Genomic DNA, 19,201 nt, shown 5'->3' with positions numbered 1-19,201 from the left:
TCTTGAGATGGGTTTTATATTTAACATGGTCTTTGCAAGTATCTTTTTATGTCTAGTCTATGGTATGCTGGCAAAACTTGCAGAAAAGTTGTTGTCTGTATTCGTAAAAGTCACGGGGATATTGTTGTACCCTCAATTTTGCAGTTAAGCTTATGTTTCTTAGTTTTTTTGGACATGGTTGGGGTTTCTGATACTACATACAGGAATCACATGCACAAACAGATAGAGGCAAGACTGAATTTCTGCAAAGAATCATGTTTGCTTGAAACACAACAAACTAGAAAATACTATCTGAATGATTGAACTACGAATTATTCAATTGTTTAATATACAGTAATCCCTCCTCCATCGCGGGGGTTGCGTTCCAGAGCCACCCGCGAAATAGGAAAATCCGCGAAGTAGAAACCATATGTTTATATGGTTATTTTTAGAATGTCATGCTTGGGTCACAGATTTGCGCAGAAACACAGGAGGTTGTAGAGAGACAGGAACGTTATTCAAACACTGCAAACAAACATTTGTCTCTTTTTCAAAAGTTTAAACTGTGCTCCATGACAAGACAGAGATGACAGTTCTGTCTCACAATTAAAAGAATGCAAACATATCTTCCTTTTCAAAGGAGTGCAAAGCAAGCAGTCAAAAAAAAAATCAATAGGGCTTTTTGGCTTTTAAGTATGCGAAGCACCGCCGGTACAAAGCTGTTGAAGGCGGCAGCTCGCACCCCCTCTGTCAGGAGCAGGAAGAGAGAGGAAGAGAGAGAGAGAGATAGCGAGATAGAGAGACAGATAAAAAAAATCAATACGTGCCCTTTGAGCTTTTAAGTATGCGAAGCTCCGTGCAGCATGTCCTTTCAGGAAGCAGCTGCACACAGCCCCCCTGCTCACACCCCCCTACGTCAGCGCAAGAGAGAGAGAGAGAGAGAGGAAGAGAGAAAGTAAGCTGGATAGCTTCTCAGCCATCTGCCAATGAAATCAACTGGGCAAACCAACTGAGGAAGCATGTACCAGAAATTAAAAGACCTATTGTCCGCAGAAACCCGCGAAGCAGCGAAAAATCCGCGATATATATTTAAATATGCTTACATATAAAATCCGCGATGGAGTGAAGCCGCGAAAGGCGAAGCGCGATATAGCGAGGGATCACTGTATTGGGAAGTTTTGTAACAGTCACTCCTTCTGTCTCTAAATTTAGCACATTTCTGTTTTTAAATGTAAAATCCATTTTGATGCGTTATGTGATTCCGTCAATGTTTTCTGCATTGCGGAAATCATAGGGCACTAATAATCTTGGATAGCAGTTGAGCTGTAGTGTTTATGTTATAGTGTCTCTTAATGTTGATGAAAGATGTGGAATGGAAAAGTGCTATAAATAGTACAGTGAACAAAATATATAATGTTATGCTCAAGCTTTATAATGCACTGGCAAGGCTTCACCTAGAGTACTGTGTGCAGTCTTGGTTTCAAGACTACAAAAAGACTAAGCAGTACTTGAAAAAGTCCGGAAAATAGTGACTAGGCTGATTCCAGGACTACAGGGGATGAATTATGAAGAAAGATTAAAAAAGCTGAGCCTTTTCAGTTTAACCAAAAGAAGATTAAGAGGTGACATGATTGAAGTGTTGAAAATTATGAAGGGAATTAGTATGGTGGATCATGACTATTATTTTAAAAACAATTTCTTCAAGAATAAGGGGACACAGTTGGAAACTTGTTAAGGGTAAATTAAGTTTTTCTTAACACACGGAACCATAGACACTTGGTATAAACTACCAAGTTGCATGGTAGACAGTAAGATTTTAGGGACTTTCAAAACTAGACTTGAAGTTTTTTTAGAAAAATTAAGTGGATTGGGCTGATTAGCGTTGTTGAGCTGAGTGGCCTGTTCTCATCTAGATTGTTCTAATTCACTGGAACAATTTTTTTGGGAAATAGATATTTGTTTGGAAGCTTTTTGAATGATAAGATGGCATTATCTGTATATCAGTGCTTAAAAAGAGCATTTTAAATAAGGGGTAATGTGTGATTTATTTTAAAAATCACATTACAGCTGATCACATTATCTGATCACATACACGTACAAATAAAATGATAATATGAAACATCTCTCTTTTATAAAAAAAAAATCCTGGAAAGTAAAAGCAAAGCGACCATATGTGATCTTCTCGGAAGACATTTAAAAGACCTGCGAGACAAAAGAGACTTGCCACGGAGTGTCTCGCGGGGACCATAAAAATGAGACTTGGTGCCAAGAGATTGTCCCAGGGCCGTCTCGCGGGGACGTGGAACATGAGATTCTTGCAAGACACACCCTACTTACAAAAGATATCATATAAGAGCTCACCAATCTTAAAACACTCAGTAGTGTAAAAACACGTAGTACACACATATCCTGTGCTCTCAGCACATATAAAGCGTATAAAGACAATACGGAGAATAGAGACCCAAAAGCATTGGAGAGAAAAAAAGGCAGATAAGAGATTATGAAAGCAGTGGAATTCAAAAGGCTCAAATGATGGTGCGATACACATGCAGAGAAAGGTACAGAATATGAAAGCAGTAAAATTCGAAAGTATTGAAGCGTCCCAGCCAGGTTGAGACCTTTTTGGTTTTAAGTGACTGTTCGGTCCGATTGAGGGAGGGAGGACTACAGCATGGAAGACTGATAGCGGGGTATTGATTGATGTGGTAAGGGGGGGGCAAGACCCGGGGGAGGAGGGGTTGGAGAGGGTGCTAGAAAGTTATGTTTGTGGTTAGGAAGTCAGCGATTGTTCAAGTAAAACTTTTGTGACACTTTATCATGTCAGTTGCAACAGTATCTATGAGAATTTGTGGTCCCGGAACAGTTAAAGCAACGACAAGTTGAATTTCAAAGAATACACAATTCAATCAGGTGTATATTGATGATCACGGAGAAGCGATGCAAATTTTAACAGGCAAAAAGAAAGGTAGTGTATATATTCCGCGAATAACATTACACACCAAAGGAGATCGTGCCATTCGTATTAAAATGTTTACAGTTTACTGTGAGAATAGCTTTTGCTATAACAATCAATAAATCACAGGGACAAACATTACAAAAAGTTGGATTATTTATTAGAGAAAAAGAAACTGTTCACTCACAGGCAGTTATACGTTGTTTTGTCACAATGTGTCTCCAAAAAATATTGTTTTTAATGAGGCTTTAAAATAAAAGTGCAAATAATGAAATTGAAACAATTCCAAAGGGAAAAAAAATTTTTAAATTGTTTATTTGATTAACCAATGTTATTCACGGAATATATAACATTACACACCAAAGGAGATCGTGATATGCCATTCCTATTAAAATGTTTACAGTTTACTGTGAGAATAGCTTTTGCCATAACAATCGATCAATCACAAGGATAAACACTAGAAAAAGTCAGATTATTTATTAAAGAAACAGAAACAATATTCACTCACGGGCAGTTATACGTTGTTTTGTCACAATGTGTCTCCAAAAAATATTGTTTTTAATGAGGCTTTAAAGTAAAAGTGCAAATAATGAAATTGAAATAATTCCAAAGAAAAAAAAAATTTTAAATTGTATATCCAATTAACTAAACACAGGGGTTGGCGAGCAAAGCCCCCTAGTCTATATAAAAATAAATTCAAAAATAATTTTGTACCTATTCAAGCATATTTTGGAGATATATTTTTGGAATGATATGTTCAGTACTTTCTAGAATTGTCAGATAATTGATTCCAATTTGTTTAAATTTAATTCTTTTTGTTTATTAATATATTAATTGATAGATAATACAGTACAGTTCATATTTGTTACTCTATATTTCTTAATGAGATGGTTTAAAAAAATCTTATAAATGATGGAAAAAGTAGCATGAGTTAAATGAAAATTACGTATTATGGAAGGTGTTCTTAGTGAATAAAAATAATCACTACCGTATCACCTACGATCAGCTACAAGGGAATGAGACAGAGGAGAAGGTGTTGAAAACTGTAGAGGGTTAAATTTATTATACTACTACAAAAAATGCAAGCATTCCATTTCCACTGCAGTGCACATAAACATAAATTATGACATAATAAAGGCTATTTTTTGCCATGTTAAATATTATAATTAAATAGTACATTAATTACTTAAGAACTACAATTATGCGTAGCCTTCAGATTTTGTGTGACGGTTTTGCTGTGAAGCTCTGAGTATGAAGGCGAAAACGATCAAAATCGCATTACTTAAACACAGTCGAAGTGAGCAGTGAAGTACTCTATTGATTGAATTGGCTACAGCCGAAGGACAAAGAATTGTGGGAAGTCAATCTGCAAACCCCTGCACATTGACTGAATGTTGAGAATGTGAAAATGAAAATGGAAAATCAATGAGCAGCAGGTTATTATTTGCATTTGCTTTTTATTTTTGCAGCATTCTTGCGTATAGACTTTGAAAATGAAATTGCAAATACTGTTCTCTCATTTTTAATTTTTGTAGCATTCCTCCGTGTACACTTTGAAAATGAAATTGAAAATTGTGTTATTCCATTTTATTTTAATTTTTGGTAGTATTCTTGCACATAGACTTTGAAAATGAAATTGCAAAAGAGAGTGAATTTTCATTTTATGATTTTAACTCATTTCCTTTTTTGCAGAAAATACCTGTCATAGTCATATGAGTGACTAAAACCTTGTGAATGAGATATTTTAAGTTCTATCAAATAAATGCCATGCCTGTCATGACCACCCCTTAAACACTAGAATCCCTGAAGCCTACGAAAAAAGTTGTAACGCTGGGCAACCTGTTTTGCAGATGCAGCCTGCTATCCCATCCCATACAGATGCAGCTGAAATTCTCCCAGGTCAAGTCTGTTTATCTGGGTTTGAAGTGCCTGGAATTGTATAGGGTAAATAATTGTTGAGCTGGGAGAATTTCAGCTGCGTCAGTGGGGGATGGGATAGCAGGCTGCTTGTGCTGATTGACATATTTGCAAAACAAAAATGATGATGAGGAAGTGTGAAGCAATTTAAGGTGGCTCGCCGTTATGATGTTTTTCATAGGCTTCAGGGATTCTACTGTTAAATTGGAAGAGGATCTCATTTTAATAGCAGGTATTATTATCCTGTAATAGTCTTTTTCTTGTATGTTACAGGCACAGTTGATAATGGCAGATTAAAACTGATCAAATGTTTTAAAAAAATAACTTATAGAAAGCATGAAATGGTAATCTTTATCTGCCGTATCCCCTTACAAAATGAACAATGGGTAGTTAAATGGTGCACAGTGTCTTTAATAAGCCTATCAGGCAGTCTTCTTTAGCATGTTCATATCTACAGTGCCCCTCCATCACTTCCACCTGGAGAGGACACTCATTTCCTGAGCTGATCTTTTGCTGTAGAAATGTGTGCCCCTGTAAGCTGCTTGCAAAATTAACATTGAATAGCTAAAATTGTTGAAATGCAACAAAAGAAATACTACAAAAAGATATTTCTTTATCTGGTGGAACAGTGCATTTGGAATGGATACAGTTTCGCCACCTTTTTTGTTTGTATAAAATGAATCTAATGCAAACTTACATGCCAGCTCGTAGAACAAATCATTGCTGCAAACCCGCTGTCCACACTACCACTAAAGAGATGTGGTCGACCCAGCACATCACAGATGAATCCAGAGCATCATATTGGTAGACATTTTATTGATTATATACCTCCAACAGAAAAAAATGGAAATCAAATCGTACCTGTGCAGTGTGCTGTTCAAAAACTGATAAATCTGCAAAGAAAACCCTAAAAGAAACATGCTATTACTGTCCCAACATTGGATTATGTCTTTCAATGTGCTTTAAGATTTACCATACAAAGGACTCTTTTTGAGTTGTGAAATGGAAGAAGTGTGCAACCACCAAGACTCTTTCTATACCTGGCTGTCTGGTAAAACTAAGTAATGAGGCAAGAAGGGCCTTGGTCAGGGAGGTGACCGAGAACCCAGTGGTCAGTCTTGACACATCTTCAGAAGTCCTCTACTTAGATAGGAGAACCCAACATTGGCATTACCATCTCAGTAGCACTTCATCAATCAGGCGTTTGTGGTAAATTGGATAGACCGGAGCTGTTCATGAATAAAAGAAGTATGATAGTTTAAAGGACTCAGAACATGATGAAAAAGATTCTTTGCAATGGTGTTACAAGAACACCTTTTAGGAGTTTAAATGAAAATATAATGAATTATCTTAGAATTCACTAATTCAACAGTGCAGATTTGAATAGATATTAAGTATATTGAAATTTCACAGGTATTAATATCAAATATAAAAGTTCTGGTAGTATTATATTTACCACTAGAGCATAATAAATTCTGCAGAAAGTAAAGGGGTCTAAATACTTCCTGAATCCACTTTATGTATATCTTGATCTTGTCAGCTTTTATCACTTCTGACTTTATAGATGCCAAAACTTTGTTTACTGTAAATTCTTAATTAGCTTGTTATAAATAGATGTATGAACATATTCCATTATTGTAATGATTTATTAAAATATGTCAAAACATAAGCTACAAGTAATATTGATCCAATTGAAACAAAACAGATCATATGTCGAGATACTTTAAGATTGAAGACAGTTTTTCTAAACTCAAAGATACAGCAAAACATCTACACTCAATAATCATTTGTTAGTCTAATTCTGAGTTGCAAAGTAAAAATGATAAAGCTCTAAATCCTTTGCCGCCTTATTTATGTTTCAAAGCCCTTGGATTTTAGCCATGAGCTATACTAACCACTCTGACCTAAAGATAGCATTAGAGCAAGCAGATTGACAACAATAATACAGCACAAGTGGTGCATGTCAGTGGCTGCATGGAATTAAATCGTTATAGTGGCTACAGGTGAATTCTTCAGACTGACATACTAAAAAATAATTTGAAAGAGAGATCTTAGTTGTCTGGAAAAAGTTGGACTGGAGAAGGACCAAAAAAGAGAAAGAGAATGTGTTAATTACAACAGGTAAATAGGAGCAGACCAGCAGCAAACTGCAATACAGTAGAAGTTGTTACTGTAATATATATAGATTTATTCAGATTTTATTCTGGAGTGTTGTGGTTACTGCAGATTAATGTTGTACCTCAGTTGCTTAACTAGAAACTTGGCACAAAGTTTCATTGTACTGTGTCAAATTATTTCCTATATTGTTTTATTCTCTTTTTTCTGAGGGTGTAATCCAGGTAATAAGATACAGGTTTCCAATCTAGTTTTCTAATATAAATTCATGCATTTATAAACAATCTTAAGAGAGATTAACAATTACTTTCTGTATGCATTCATGAGTTCCTTTAAAATCACTTTTTTGTTAATGGCTTTTCTTACCCTTCATGATATCATCAGAAGCATTTGGTACACTTTTAAGGAAATGCTTATGAAGACTTTCAGTATAATTTAGGATATTTTATCAGAATGCATTTTTATTTCAATTAGATGTAGCTTGTATGTTTCAGTGGTGGGCAGATTGGCCTATTTAGTAGTTTAATAGTTATGAGTGTTGCTCTTGTGATTGTGTTATTGTTTGAATTTGCATTTGGCTTTGTAGTGCATTTGGACAACAAAAAGTTAATTTTTGCGAATGGCAATGTTACAAGTGTGATAGATTGAAAAGTGGTAACAAGTAATTAATAAAGCTTTAGTGAAAGTGTTGAAGGCCTTTTTTGTCTTTTTCGTTCTCAATTTGGGGATATTTTTGTCCTTTTCCGCTAGCATTGTACATTTCAACCACACTCCTCTGGCTACTTTCTGGGTGGCCTGACTTTTCTGAATGCAGAAATTTCACAGCAGTTCTGGGAGAACATCTTCCTTAGAGACTCAATTTTCATACGCACTACATAAAAGACATTTTCACAGCTACAGCAGCAAATCTGCTTTGTAAATATTTTTTTTTCAGTTTTTATAGAAATGCACACAGTTTAATGTCTTAATGTTTCATGAAATCAAGGCATAGAACAAACAAGGGGGCTCCGCCCCCTGCTCGCTTCGCTCGCCTACCCCTGGCGTTGGGTATCCCGAAATACATTAGTCGACCCAAGCAGCACATTATTCCTAACTTCACTCCGCAGTAGTGCCACTCACAATATGGCGGTGACGCCTGTGCCTTCACTCCTCAGTAGTGCCACTCACAATATGGCGCTGACGCCTGCGCCTTCCGTACTTTATGGACCCGTGGGGCCTCCGTAGCCTCTTCCGTTTGAATCTGGGCTGCAGCGCAGAGTCCTCTTTTTTTGTGTGGCTGTCGGTAGTTGTCAGCCATGGGCGCGTTGTTGCTTCATTTCTCATTCACGTCAGTTGAGCTCTTTCGTTTTTGGGCCGTGACTCCTTCGTGCGCGGTGGATACAACTTTGCGTGCGGTTTATGAGATGCGCACTGTACGCGCCTGCGCAGTACGTCTCATGGTCCCATCACTGTGTACCTGTGTCCGTGCCATCCGGTTTACCATTCTCGGTTAGTAATATGGATAAACAGTGGCAAATAAAAAAAAATAAGTCAAGGCATCATTAACTGTACAAAATGTTATTCAAATTTTTGATTTATCAAAGTAACCACCTTTTGCTGATATAATGGCCAAACCGTGGTAGCCTTTTTGATTCAGAATTCCAGTCATTCTGCAAGTCACCAACTCTGCCTCCAGCAAAAATACCTCAGACCATCACACTTCCTCCCCATGTTTGACAGTGGGTTTTACACTCTGCAGAACCATCTGTTCACCAGCTCAATGGTGAACAAACACCCTGCGTGATGAACCGAAGAATCATCAGTCCGTGGGACTTTTTTCCAGTCTACAGTAGTCCACAGCCAACATTTCAAGGTCCTATTTTATCCTTTTAGGAACAGCTTTCTTACTGTCACTTGCCCTGGCAAACCTGCAGCACAAAGTCTCCTTCTCACAGTAGAAACTGTGACTTGCTTTTTGCTACCACTGTTAAGCTGTGCAGTGAGGTGCTTATCTCACAAGCTGGTGACCCTCAGAAGCTTGTCTTCTTATAAAGTTGTGACTTTGGGTTCAATTCAGCGATAATATCCAAAATGTCATCCACAGTGTCTTTTGCTTCGAATTCTTGTGAGATGTCAATGCCATTTTTGCCATTGTTGGCTCCTCGCTACACGCAAGTGCAGGGAATCTCAGTCAAACCAGTGAAGCTAGCTTTCCTTCTATGAAAGAGAATCCAATTAAACATAACGGGTTTTGTCACCGTTTAGATTTTATTACCACCGTCAACTTTTGTCAAAAGGAGGGGTCAACATCTGCCCTGAAAGAATTATGACAAAGGGTTTTTAAGTAATCAGTAGAAGTTGGGACACCTGTGCAAATTGTTTGCTTCAACTTGCAAGACTTAATTTACTTTAATTGCTGCTGAACATCTATAGGTTATAACCTATTCGTTGTTCCCTGAAGAAGGCCCATTTGTAATATTCTGACATTTCCTTTTTTTTCAGTTTTTCTTGACCTGAACTTTAAATTTAAACCTCAGGCAGTTTACTGCCTACCTTTTCACCATTTTAGGTCATTAATTGCACTTCAGCCGATTAAATTTAAATAAAAACAGTGGTGTCCTGAAACTTGTAACCAGTAGTGTATTTTCATGAATGTTTCCTGAATACTTTGTTAGCATGAGAGCCATGTTTTTTTTTTCTGAAAGATCAATTGCACCTATGAAATTCTTTGAGTCTGAGCAAAAATACTTTCTTTTTCCACCTCTCTGTCATAGTGTTGTTTCAGCCCTTAATAGTAATTTATGCAGTCAGATTTTCCCCATATTATAGTGTGTAGTAATCCTCCCCATCACTGGCCTCAGTTGTATGAACACTAGTTTCCAAATTCTATTGTTTCATTGAATAGATTATCAAAATGTAGCTCATATATTTGTAGTTCAGGAACAATTCACATGTCCTTATTCCCTTCTTTTTTGGCAAAGGACTGCTGTTTAGAAAATGTAAGATATCTTACATTGTTGATGTTAAATTACATTTGTAGGCAAAGGTTGGCTGAATTAATGATTTCCCTGTATTTCTTGAAAGGCTTTTGCAGAACTCCAGGCCAAGGTGATCGACACCCAGCAGAAGGTGAAACTAGCAGACTTGCAGATTGAACAGCTGAACCGCATGAAGAAACATGCACATCTGACGGATTCAGAAATCAGCTCCCTCCCAGAAGAGACGCGCATGTATGAAGGAGTGGGTCGAATGTGAGTTGCAAGAATCCTGATGTGGTGTCTCAGCCATTGAAAACATAGGGAAGAAATATAGATTAGTGTAGACAACCAACAAATAAATTCAGACGTAACTCAAAGTTCAAATGAAAGTAGAGTAATTATGTGTGTAGTTATATAATAGAGTTTGTTACAGCAGGCAGTTTGGATCTGTACACAGGGATTTTATGTGCAGCTTAGGTTCCTGTTTCTGACCCCCACCTTATGCTGCGTTTGATCTGGAGATATATCTGTATTAATATTTTATTAGATTTGACTTGTTCTGTTAAAGTTTCCAGATGGTAGGAAATTGCATGAATTTGAGAGAAGCAAGAGTTTCCATTCATTAGTAGCTAAACTTTGAAAAGAGTTTAGAATCACAGTAAATGGTCAACAGTCTAAAGGCATGGAGTCTGCTGCCCATTTGACGTATAGGCTTGGGGCTGTGGTGATAGGAATAGACTAGAAATGGAAACTGATCTGAGCAAACACTTGGTTAATTGCATTCCAGGCTCTCTCATGAAAAGGCGGATATTGGAATGCTGGAGTTAATTTAAAATGCAGCTGTACAGCCTCTCTGCCTTTGCTGGCAAGCCTCATTGTTTTCAGTGCCACAGCAAGTGGATCAAGTTTGTGCTTCCTCTCTGTGTCAGGCAGAAGCCACATCTAAGCGTCTGGAATGACAATTTGTTTTAGAGTAGTGCCATCTGTGGGATTTTCAAAATAAAGATTTGCAAGGTCTTAGATTGCTGCTGACAGCCTGGGTGTTCAGAATGTGTTTGTGGGAGACCTTATTTATACCAAAAAAAACCCACCACCAAGTTGCTGGTTGTGGATGTTTTACATTAGTCGTAATGAGGACCAAATAGTTGATACTCCCAAATATACTACTACTGTTTTGGGGAGCTGCCAGCAGATTCTGCGTCTCTTACCTCATTGCCCCATGAAGCCCTTGTTATGTATCTAGAGAGTGGTATTAATTTCTGCCGAGCTGTTTTAGCTCCCTGCTGCCTGACATCATCGTGTTACAAAGGAGGCTCTGCTTCGAGGGGAGAGCAGGCGCCGGCCTGATCTTTTCTAGCTTTTGTTACAGCTGCCTACGCAGGACAAAGGCTGCTTGGCTTCCATTTCATAAAACTGCAGAAACAGCATCTGGCAGCAGTCAGTCGGTGGGCTCTTCAAAAGCTTCCAGAGGATGTTTGTCACGCAGGGCCAAGCTGAGGCCATAACATCACACCCACCACTATGTGAAAGCATGGGGGCCTGGAAACATTCTTTATCCTCTGTGGTGGCTCAGAGTACGGGTTTGGATGAAGGTGTTGCTGAGTGCCCCTCTGCCTACAAAAGGACTTTTGTTGGTCTTTCTTTCTGTAACAAAAATAAATTGATAGATTAATCTGGCTTTGAATAAAACAGCAGTATGTGTCACACAAAGATCTAGACTTTCTCAATGATTTTCAGCAAATTTTCTAACTAAACAATTGCCTCCTTTGAAGATAAAAGACTGGTTTCTACTGCGCATGCTTGCACAAGAGGCATGTCTAAACGTGTATACCAACATTGCTTCATTTGCAAGTAACTTGAACATCCTAGATTGGGTAGTAATCAATACATTATTCTGTTTCAGCATTGGCAGAATACCTTGGAAAAAAGAAGGCCATAGAACCTAGCCTGAAATAGAAAAAAGCCGTTTCTAAGCTGTCATTTTTTAGCCTCATACTGTATCTCTATTAATACTTAACAACTTCTCTTACCATAAATGTTGTCAGTATAATATTTGACTTTGTCACTGGCTTTGAAATCAATCGATCCATTTGTTTCCTGCTGGTATAGAAACAGCTTAGCTGATGGAGCAGTGTATATATGGCCAACATACAGCAGTTGTTATACAAACTGTTATGAGAATGCATAACATTCACTTATATCTTCAACAGGATAAAGTTTGCTGAAAGTGAAGGGGTCTGAATACTTTATAAATCCACTGTATGCTGCAGACAACAAGGGTAAGACTTAGTGAAAAATGAAATAGACCCATCTGGAAGAGAGTCACTATTTAGTGTTCATGCTGCAGTAACATGAGTAAGAGGCACTAGAGAATATGGATATAGGTTTGTGGAAAAATAAGATCACTAATGATCACATGATAATTGCAAGTATAACACATTTACAAAGTATGTTGGACTTTCTTCTTATATAATACGCTACCGTGGCTGCCCGTTTGTCTGTCCAGGATTTTAAATCACCTGTAGCTCGCAAACCGTTTGACCTATTAACCTGACATTTGGTACACATATACTATGTGACGTCTACTGTCTGCTTTCAGGGTGATGATTGACCTCCAAGGTTATTCCTTTTTTTATTTTATTTTATTGTAGAATCAACTCTAGGCAGCGGCCAGCAGGGCGGCCGTGCGGTGCATGTGTACGGGCATTGTTCTCATTCCCTACCACCTTCACCATCACTTCCCCTACCTCTTCATATCTTAAATCATTCTTGAGGCAGAATGAAGACTTAAGTGCCAGCTTAAGTAAAAAAATTAAGGAAAATGTACTAAGTAATTGCAACACAAACACTGACTTAATCAATGTTAATGTGAAAAGATGCCGACGGAAGAAGAGAAGAAGTGGGCCGCTAGGGTGGATTAAAGAAGAGCTGCTCAGGAAGCAACAAGCACATCAACCGCTGAGCAAACGAATGCTAAACGTACAGAGAAAGAGGATGAAAACTATAAGTCAAGTGTATTCACTGCACACTATCATGCAGTCCGCCATTACTGGTCTAAATATAATGGGAGAACATTAGAATGAAAAAAATTAATGAAGATTAGAAAGTACAGATATGGAAGGGTGTTAGAACAATTGTGTCAATTTAAATATCTTTGAAGCATAATGAAAGAAAATTGTAATTGTAAAGTTGTATTAAAAATTGCAACAACCAAATTTGTATTCAATGAAAGAAGTGTCCTCCTCACCAACAGACTGAATAGAAAACAACTGAGGAAGCAAATGATAAACTCACTAGTGTGGAGTGTTTAACTTTATGAAGCAGAGATTTGAATGTCTAATAGATTAATCTGGCTTTGGAAGCATGTGGTTTTGAAGAAAAATGAAGAGAATAAGCTACACAGAAGGAGTGAGTAATGAGAAAGTACTAGGAAGATTAGGAGAGGAAAGCATATTGTACTATTCTATTTGTAATCAGTCTGGGATTTGTACTTGGGCATGAAAGGCTCCTAAGAGATATTAAAGGAAGAATACAGTATTTATAAAGAGAAAACATTTGTGGAAGACAAAATAGTGCTACTGGATAATATTAATGAGAATGGAGTAGTAGTATATCAAAATGAAATTTTTTTGCAAATGGCAAATTTTAGGAAAGCCAGGACTGAACACTTTTTTCTTTTATGTATTTTTGCCCACTCATTTTTGTACCATTGCATGAGGCCTAAATTAATCAATTTCACTTTTGATTTTTTTTTTCCAATTAAATTGTGCGAAAAAACTACTGGTTGATGCAAAATCCTTTTATTATTGAAGCCATTCTTTTAAAAAGAGGAGAACTTATTTAAAAATAATGAACTGAAAATTGGTAAATGAATATGTAAAATAAAAATAGTATCCAAATAGTTTTATAAATCAGTTATAACTTACATTTTGTCTTCATGCTAACAAGTTCAAAAAACATCTTAAACCAGCATAACAGTGTAGGTGAAGAAAAAACAGTTTACTTTGGCTAGAATGACTGTGCTTTTACAGCTTGTTGGCTTGCAGATTTGAAGAGAACCATCCATCCATCCATTGTCCAACCCGCTGAATCTGAACACAGGGTCATGGGGGTCTGCTGGAGCCAATCCCAGCCAACACAGGGCACAAGGCAGGAAACAATCCTGGGCAGGGTGCCAACCCACCGCAGGACACACACAAACACACCCACCACACACTAGGGCCAATTTAGAATCGCCAATCCACCTAACCTGCATGTCTTTGAACTGTGGGAGGAAACCGGAGCGCCCGGAGGAAACCCACGCAGACACGGGGAGAACATGCAAACTCCACGCAGGGAGGACCCGGGAAGCGAACCCAGGTCCCCAGATCACCCAACTGCGAGGCAGCAGCGCTACCCACTGCGCCACCGTGCCGCCTCAAGAGAACCAATCAATTTCAATTCATCCAATGAAATGGAATTGGAATTGAAATGTAAAAAAAAGCTACAAGAAAAAGAATTGGAATTCAGTTTGAATTTCCAGAAGTTGAATTAAATTATTAGATTTTTTGGAATTCCTTGTTTTGTGTTATTCCTTAGCATATATATGAGGTTTATAAAATATATATAAAACAAAAGTATACACTGTGTAACTAACAATATAAAATTAGTGTACTATTCAATACGCATGAAGAATAGTAAGGTAAACTAAATAAAATTCAGAACTTATCATTCAAATTTTTGAAAATATTGCTTATACCAGTAAAAGATTACAAAAGTACATTTTTAAAATGTAAGCCACTAAATAAGGTTGTGTAAATTTGGTACTGTCCTGCTTGCTTCTGATATATGAATCATCAAACCATAAAATACAACAGTGAGACATTTTCAGACATATATTTATTTTCTTTCATTCATATAGTTTTTGTTGTTATTGCACTGAATCACCATTACATTCTGAACATCACTAAGACTGCATCTCTTAGGATTAAATACATTAGCCAGAGTTACTGAAAGTGTTTTCTATGGGTTATCATTAGCATGTTTTTATTATTGTTTTTCAAGTTTTTCAGATTTTTTAGTAGCTGTGGTCAAGATATTGTACACCATTGCTAGTGGCTGAACTTCCAGAAGGCACAATGCACCACATAACTAATGCTGCACTTTGTAAACCCATGCGACATTTAGTGTAGCATCCAAGATTTGAGAGTCAAACCTCAAAACAACTTCAGTGTATGTGCTTTCAGTAATAGATGTCTTTTGGCAATTGATGTCTAACAATTCTCCTTTTGACAGTGTTCACAGTTTAGCATTTAAGTTTTAGCAACAGTTTTTCTGACTTCTGAAATTGACTCTGTCTACCGTTTTCAAGGCATATTCTCATCTCCAAGTTCCATTAACCACACACCATGCCCCATTCCCCATGTGGCTTATCTCAGTCCACATCTTTGGCAAAACAAAAATAACAATGAGAAATGTGAATCAAAACTAATCAAAAGTTATGGAAAAAATGTATGCACCCTAAACTATGGCTCTATACTTTTGTCACTAAGTTTGATATTGAGTTAAGGGTTTTACATTTCACACTGAACTCTGTCCATAGCCCTGCTGTTTTCTCTATTTTTATTGTGTTATAAGGTTTTCTTTTCCTGTTTTAATGCTTGGCTGCTGAGGCCAAGTCCTGAGGGGACATGACCTGTTATTACAGGCTGCCCAGTATTATTCTGGTAAATTATTGTGCAGAGTAAATGATGCAAATAAAATTTTCACATTTTCTTCATGTGAAAATTAAAATAAGTTGAAAAAATGTATTGGAAAGCAGATAATACATTATGTCTTAAAGTATTTGATATGTTTGTATTTGTTTATCTTTCATTGAAATTCAATTCTAGTAGTTTTTCTCTTGAGGTGGGTGAAATTCCTATTCTTATTCCAGGAAGTGTTTTGGAATTAACCAGCAGTCCCATTTCAATTAATGCATGACCCCAACCCTGGACCCAGGCATTAATAAATTGTTTGTGTTCTTACAATGATATAAAACTTTTAAGCTCATTAATAATGTTTGCACAGAGTTCAATGGATACACATTGTTTACTTAGCTCAACTTGTTTAAATAGTGTTGCTTTACATCCCTATTCATTTTGTTCAGGTATGATCCCTTCTCCAGCTCCCTTCTTTTGCCTGTTTGTCATTGCTTTTGCACAAACATTTTTTTTATATACAGCAAGTCACCACTGACTTGTGTTACCAACCAAGTTAATCCTCCAAAGATGTCATCCATGTCCTACAATGCAGTGATGTATTATGTATTGCCATTTCCCTATGCATTGGGGTACAGTTTGAAGCATTGTCCATAACTAGAGCAAAAGAGCAATGGAAACAGTGTTGCATTTTTACTCTCTTGTCTGAATAACATTTTTAATTAAATATGTTCCTATAATTTTAACATACCAGGCTGTGAAAAGGAAGGTACAAAATAGGAAGAATTGCAGTTGGCATTCCATGAAAAGGAAGAAATCTGACTGGCTATTACTGAGTTGTTGAAAATGTACAGGATGCCACTACCCTTTAAGTTGTGGCTTTTTTATTTTAAACAAAGCACAGATGGTGTATGAAGAGCAGCTGCTTTGGAGAACTGAAAGTTGCATCAGTACTGTTTGTTAATTTCCTCTTGGCCTCCTCAGACTGTGATTTCTTGCACTCAGTGTTGTGGTTTTCCAGCTGAATTTGGTTTATTTCCTACGCATGGTTTGCTCTTCAGGTTGGAAATGAGTAGCTACCCATGATGAAAGAGTTAAAGTACCTTAGGGGGTTTAAGCGATTGCATAATTTACCAGTGAATCAATGCAGAGGTGGCAGTGTAGGGAGCTATGTACAACCCTAACTTAGAAAAAGTTGGGATGGTATGAAAACGCAAATAACAACAGAAAGCAATGATGAGTAAATGATTAAATTATCTTTCACCTGAAAACAGTATAACAGCTCATTATTTGCTGTTGCAGCCTACAAATGTTATTGTTGTTTCAAAACTAAACTATTGATTTGGATATTGCATATTTGCAACATATTCCAAAAAAGTGTGTACAGTAAAGAATCTGCCACTTTGTAACATTGTTTTTTCTTACAACACTTAATTTAAAAATGTTTAGATACTGAAAAAAAAAACAATTTATTGACTGTTTCAAGTGTAATTTTATCCTCTCCTTCTCTCAAACAACTCTTAAGATGTGTTTTTCAAAATGCACCACACATTCTCAACTGGGGATTAAGTCAGGACTACCAGCTGGACAGTCAAGTAGCAGCCTCTCCCTTTGAATCCATGCCTTTGTAATGCACGTAGAATGTGGTTTTATATTGTCTTGGTGAAATGTTCATTGCCATTAATGGAAGAGATGTGGTCTTGAAGGCAGCATATTTTGCTCCAAAATCTTTATGGACATTTCAGCATTAATGGTGCTTTCATAGAAGGGTTTTCTAGTAGTGGATTGACAGTAGTGGATTTTTCCTGTACATCAGCCCATGTGTTTGATGAGATGAGGAAATGCTCTTACTGGGTGGGTATGGTATCCCCATAGTGCCTTTGGGCAATGAACCATCTCCAGGGTAATTAGGCTTTCAAAATAAATTAATTCCAAATTTTATAGCAGTATTAATTCATTTTTCCCCAAACCTTATAAATCTAAATAAACTGCAGCAGGATAATACTGTATGTTCATTTTCTCAATTTAAAGAAACAGTGTTGAGACAGAAGTTTGGACTTTGCCATATATGTGCATGCTTGATCACGAACTTGAATCTAGCTTTTAGGAAATTAGGTGCCGTAATGCAGCTTTTGCAATTTTTTCATCTCCTTTTGATGTTAACATGGGCAGTTTTGCTGAAGTCCTGCAGTTGGAAGTAACTAAACTCCAGTGTAATAGTAAACTTAAAAATAAGTCTATCAAAATTTCTTTCTTGATTTCTACAGAAAGAATTTGTTTTCAAAGTTTTGCAAGGATTCTGTGTACATGACGTAATTATTTGTTTGCACTTGCAGCAGGTCTTTTCACAAAGAAAACTTACCAAAACCAACTATAGAAATATGTTAACAAATTCAGTTTTTCAATGAATTTATTGTTGTGACATTCAGCCTCTCAGTTTATATCAGGCTTGAGCAAAAACAAGCGGTTTAATATACCGGTACATGACCAGAACAATGTGATAGTGAAATCACTTTTCCTTAAAGTGACTCTCTAATGGTGTTTTTGAATTGCTGTTTCAAGCTTTGAATAAAACATTTTCTAATTAAAATATATCTTGAACCAAATATTTTTGAAGTTTTTGTTTGTCGTTAAAATATGCTTGATTCCCTGGGTGCATAATATTATATGGCCCACTGCTTGACTTGTTATGGGCAATTTAGCCCACCTCTGGCTTAGCCCATGTAGGTGCAAATGCTCAACAATATTGGAGGACTGTAGTGGAATTGCTTTCTCTCTGAATCAAGGAGAGACATTTATTTTTTGGGCATGTATTCCACTGGGAGAAGACTTCATCACAAACTGGAGGTATGCAGTCATTCTACTGGATTGGAAATACCTGGGTATACCTTGGTGGTTTTTACAGACTAATTCTAAATATGCGGTGGCTGGTTGCATTGGTTGTTGTCACAGAACACCTTTTTACTATTATGATAAGGCCAACAGCTTGAACAAAGTGTAGTGATAATCCAGAAAGATTTATTTATGCAGATGAAATTTTCAGAATTAGTTGAAGTTTGTTTCTAGGGGACAAGTAGCTATGGCACTGCTTCATATAAGTTCAAATTGAAAAACATCACTATGGAGAAAATGTTCTATGGGAATTTTTTAACTAAATACTATAAAAGGTCATCTAGACTCAAATGTAGAAAGGGGACATATGTAAGGGTTTTCTGTCTAAATGTCCCTCTACTAGGGATGAGCCAGCTTGACTGAACCCTCATAGCAGCAACTATCAGTGTGTTATCTGGGGGCTAACATTTGTCAAGAGTTAAAGGAGCAAAGTGGAGTGAGTGACCAAAGATTCCTGTACACACACTGTTATGGCAAAATGCAGAGACACTCCATGAAAGTTTTGGATTCTCTGGGGGCCTGATAATTTACTTACCATTTAAAAACAAAAAAACGCTTGCTGGTACACTTTTCCATTTGCATTATTTGCTTATTTGTAAGAAGCCAGGACATTTTCTTTGAGTCTTTGGACTTCGACTTGGCTTTATCATCGTTATAATTTGACCACTTTGAGAAACTGCCCTCTGCTTGCCATTGTGTAATTAATTTTC

The 19,201-nt window shown here is 37.0% G+C and overlaps 2 protein-coding genes across 3 annotated transcripts in view; both read left to right on the top strand.

The window, feature by feature from the left end:
- The window catches only part of LOC127529729 (uncharacterized), a 455,734-nt gene that overhangs the window by 192,677 nt on the left and 243,856 nt on the right, over positions 1 to 19,201 (top strand). The window lies entirely within an intron of this gene.
- Positions 1 to 19,201, top strand: part of pfdn1 (prefoldin subunit 1) — a 102,235-nt gene that overhangs the window by 12,624 nt on the left and 70,410 nt on the right. For both annotated transcript variants that reach the window (XM_051934194.1, XM_028813742.2), the window contains exon 2: positions 10,028 to 10,194. In XM_051934194.1, coding sequence (XP_051790154.1) covers positions 10,028 to 10,194 — 167 coding nt within the window. The remainder of the gene's footprint in view (positions 1 to 10,027; positions 10,195 to 19,201) is intronic.

Source organism: Erpetoichthys calabaricus, chromosome 11 (assembly GCF_900747795.2).
Source record: "Erpetoichthys calabaricus chromosome 11, fErpCal1.3, whole genome shotgun sequence".
In the NCBI taxonomy this organism is placed as follows: Eukaryota; Metazoa; Chordata; class Cladistia; order Polypteriformes; family Polypteridae; genus Erpetoichthys; species Erpetoichthys calabaricus.
This window is presented reverse-complemented; position numbering and strand designations above follow the sequence as displayed.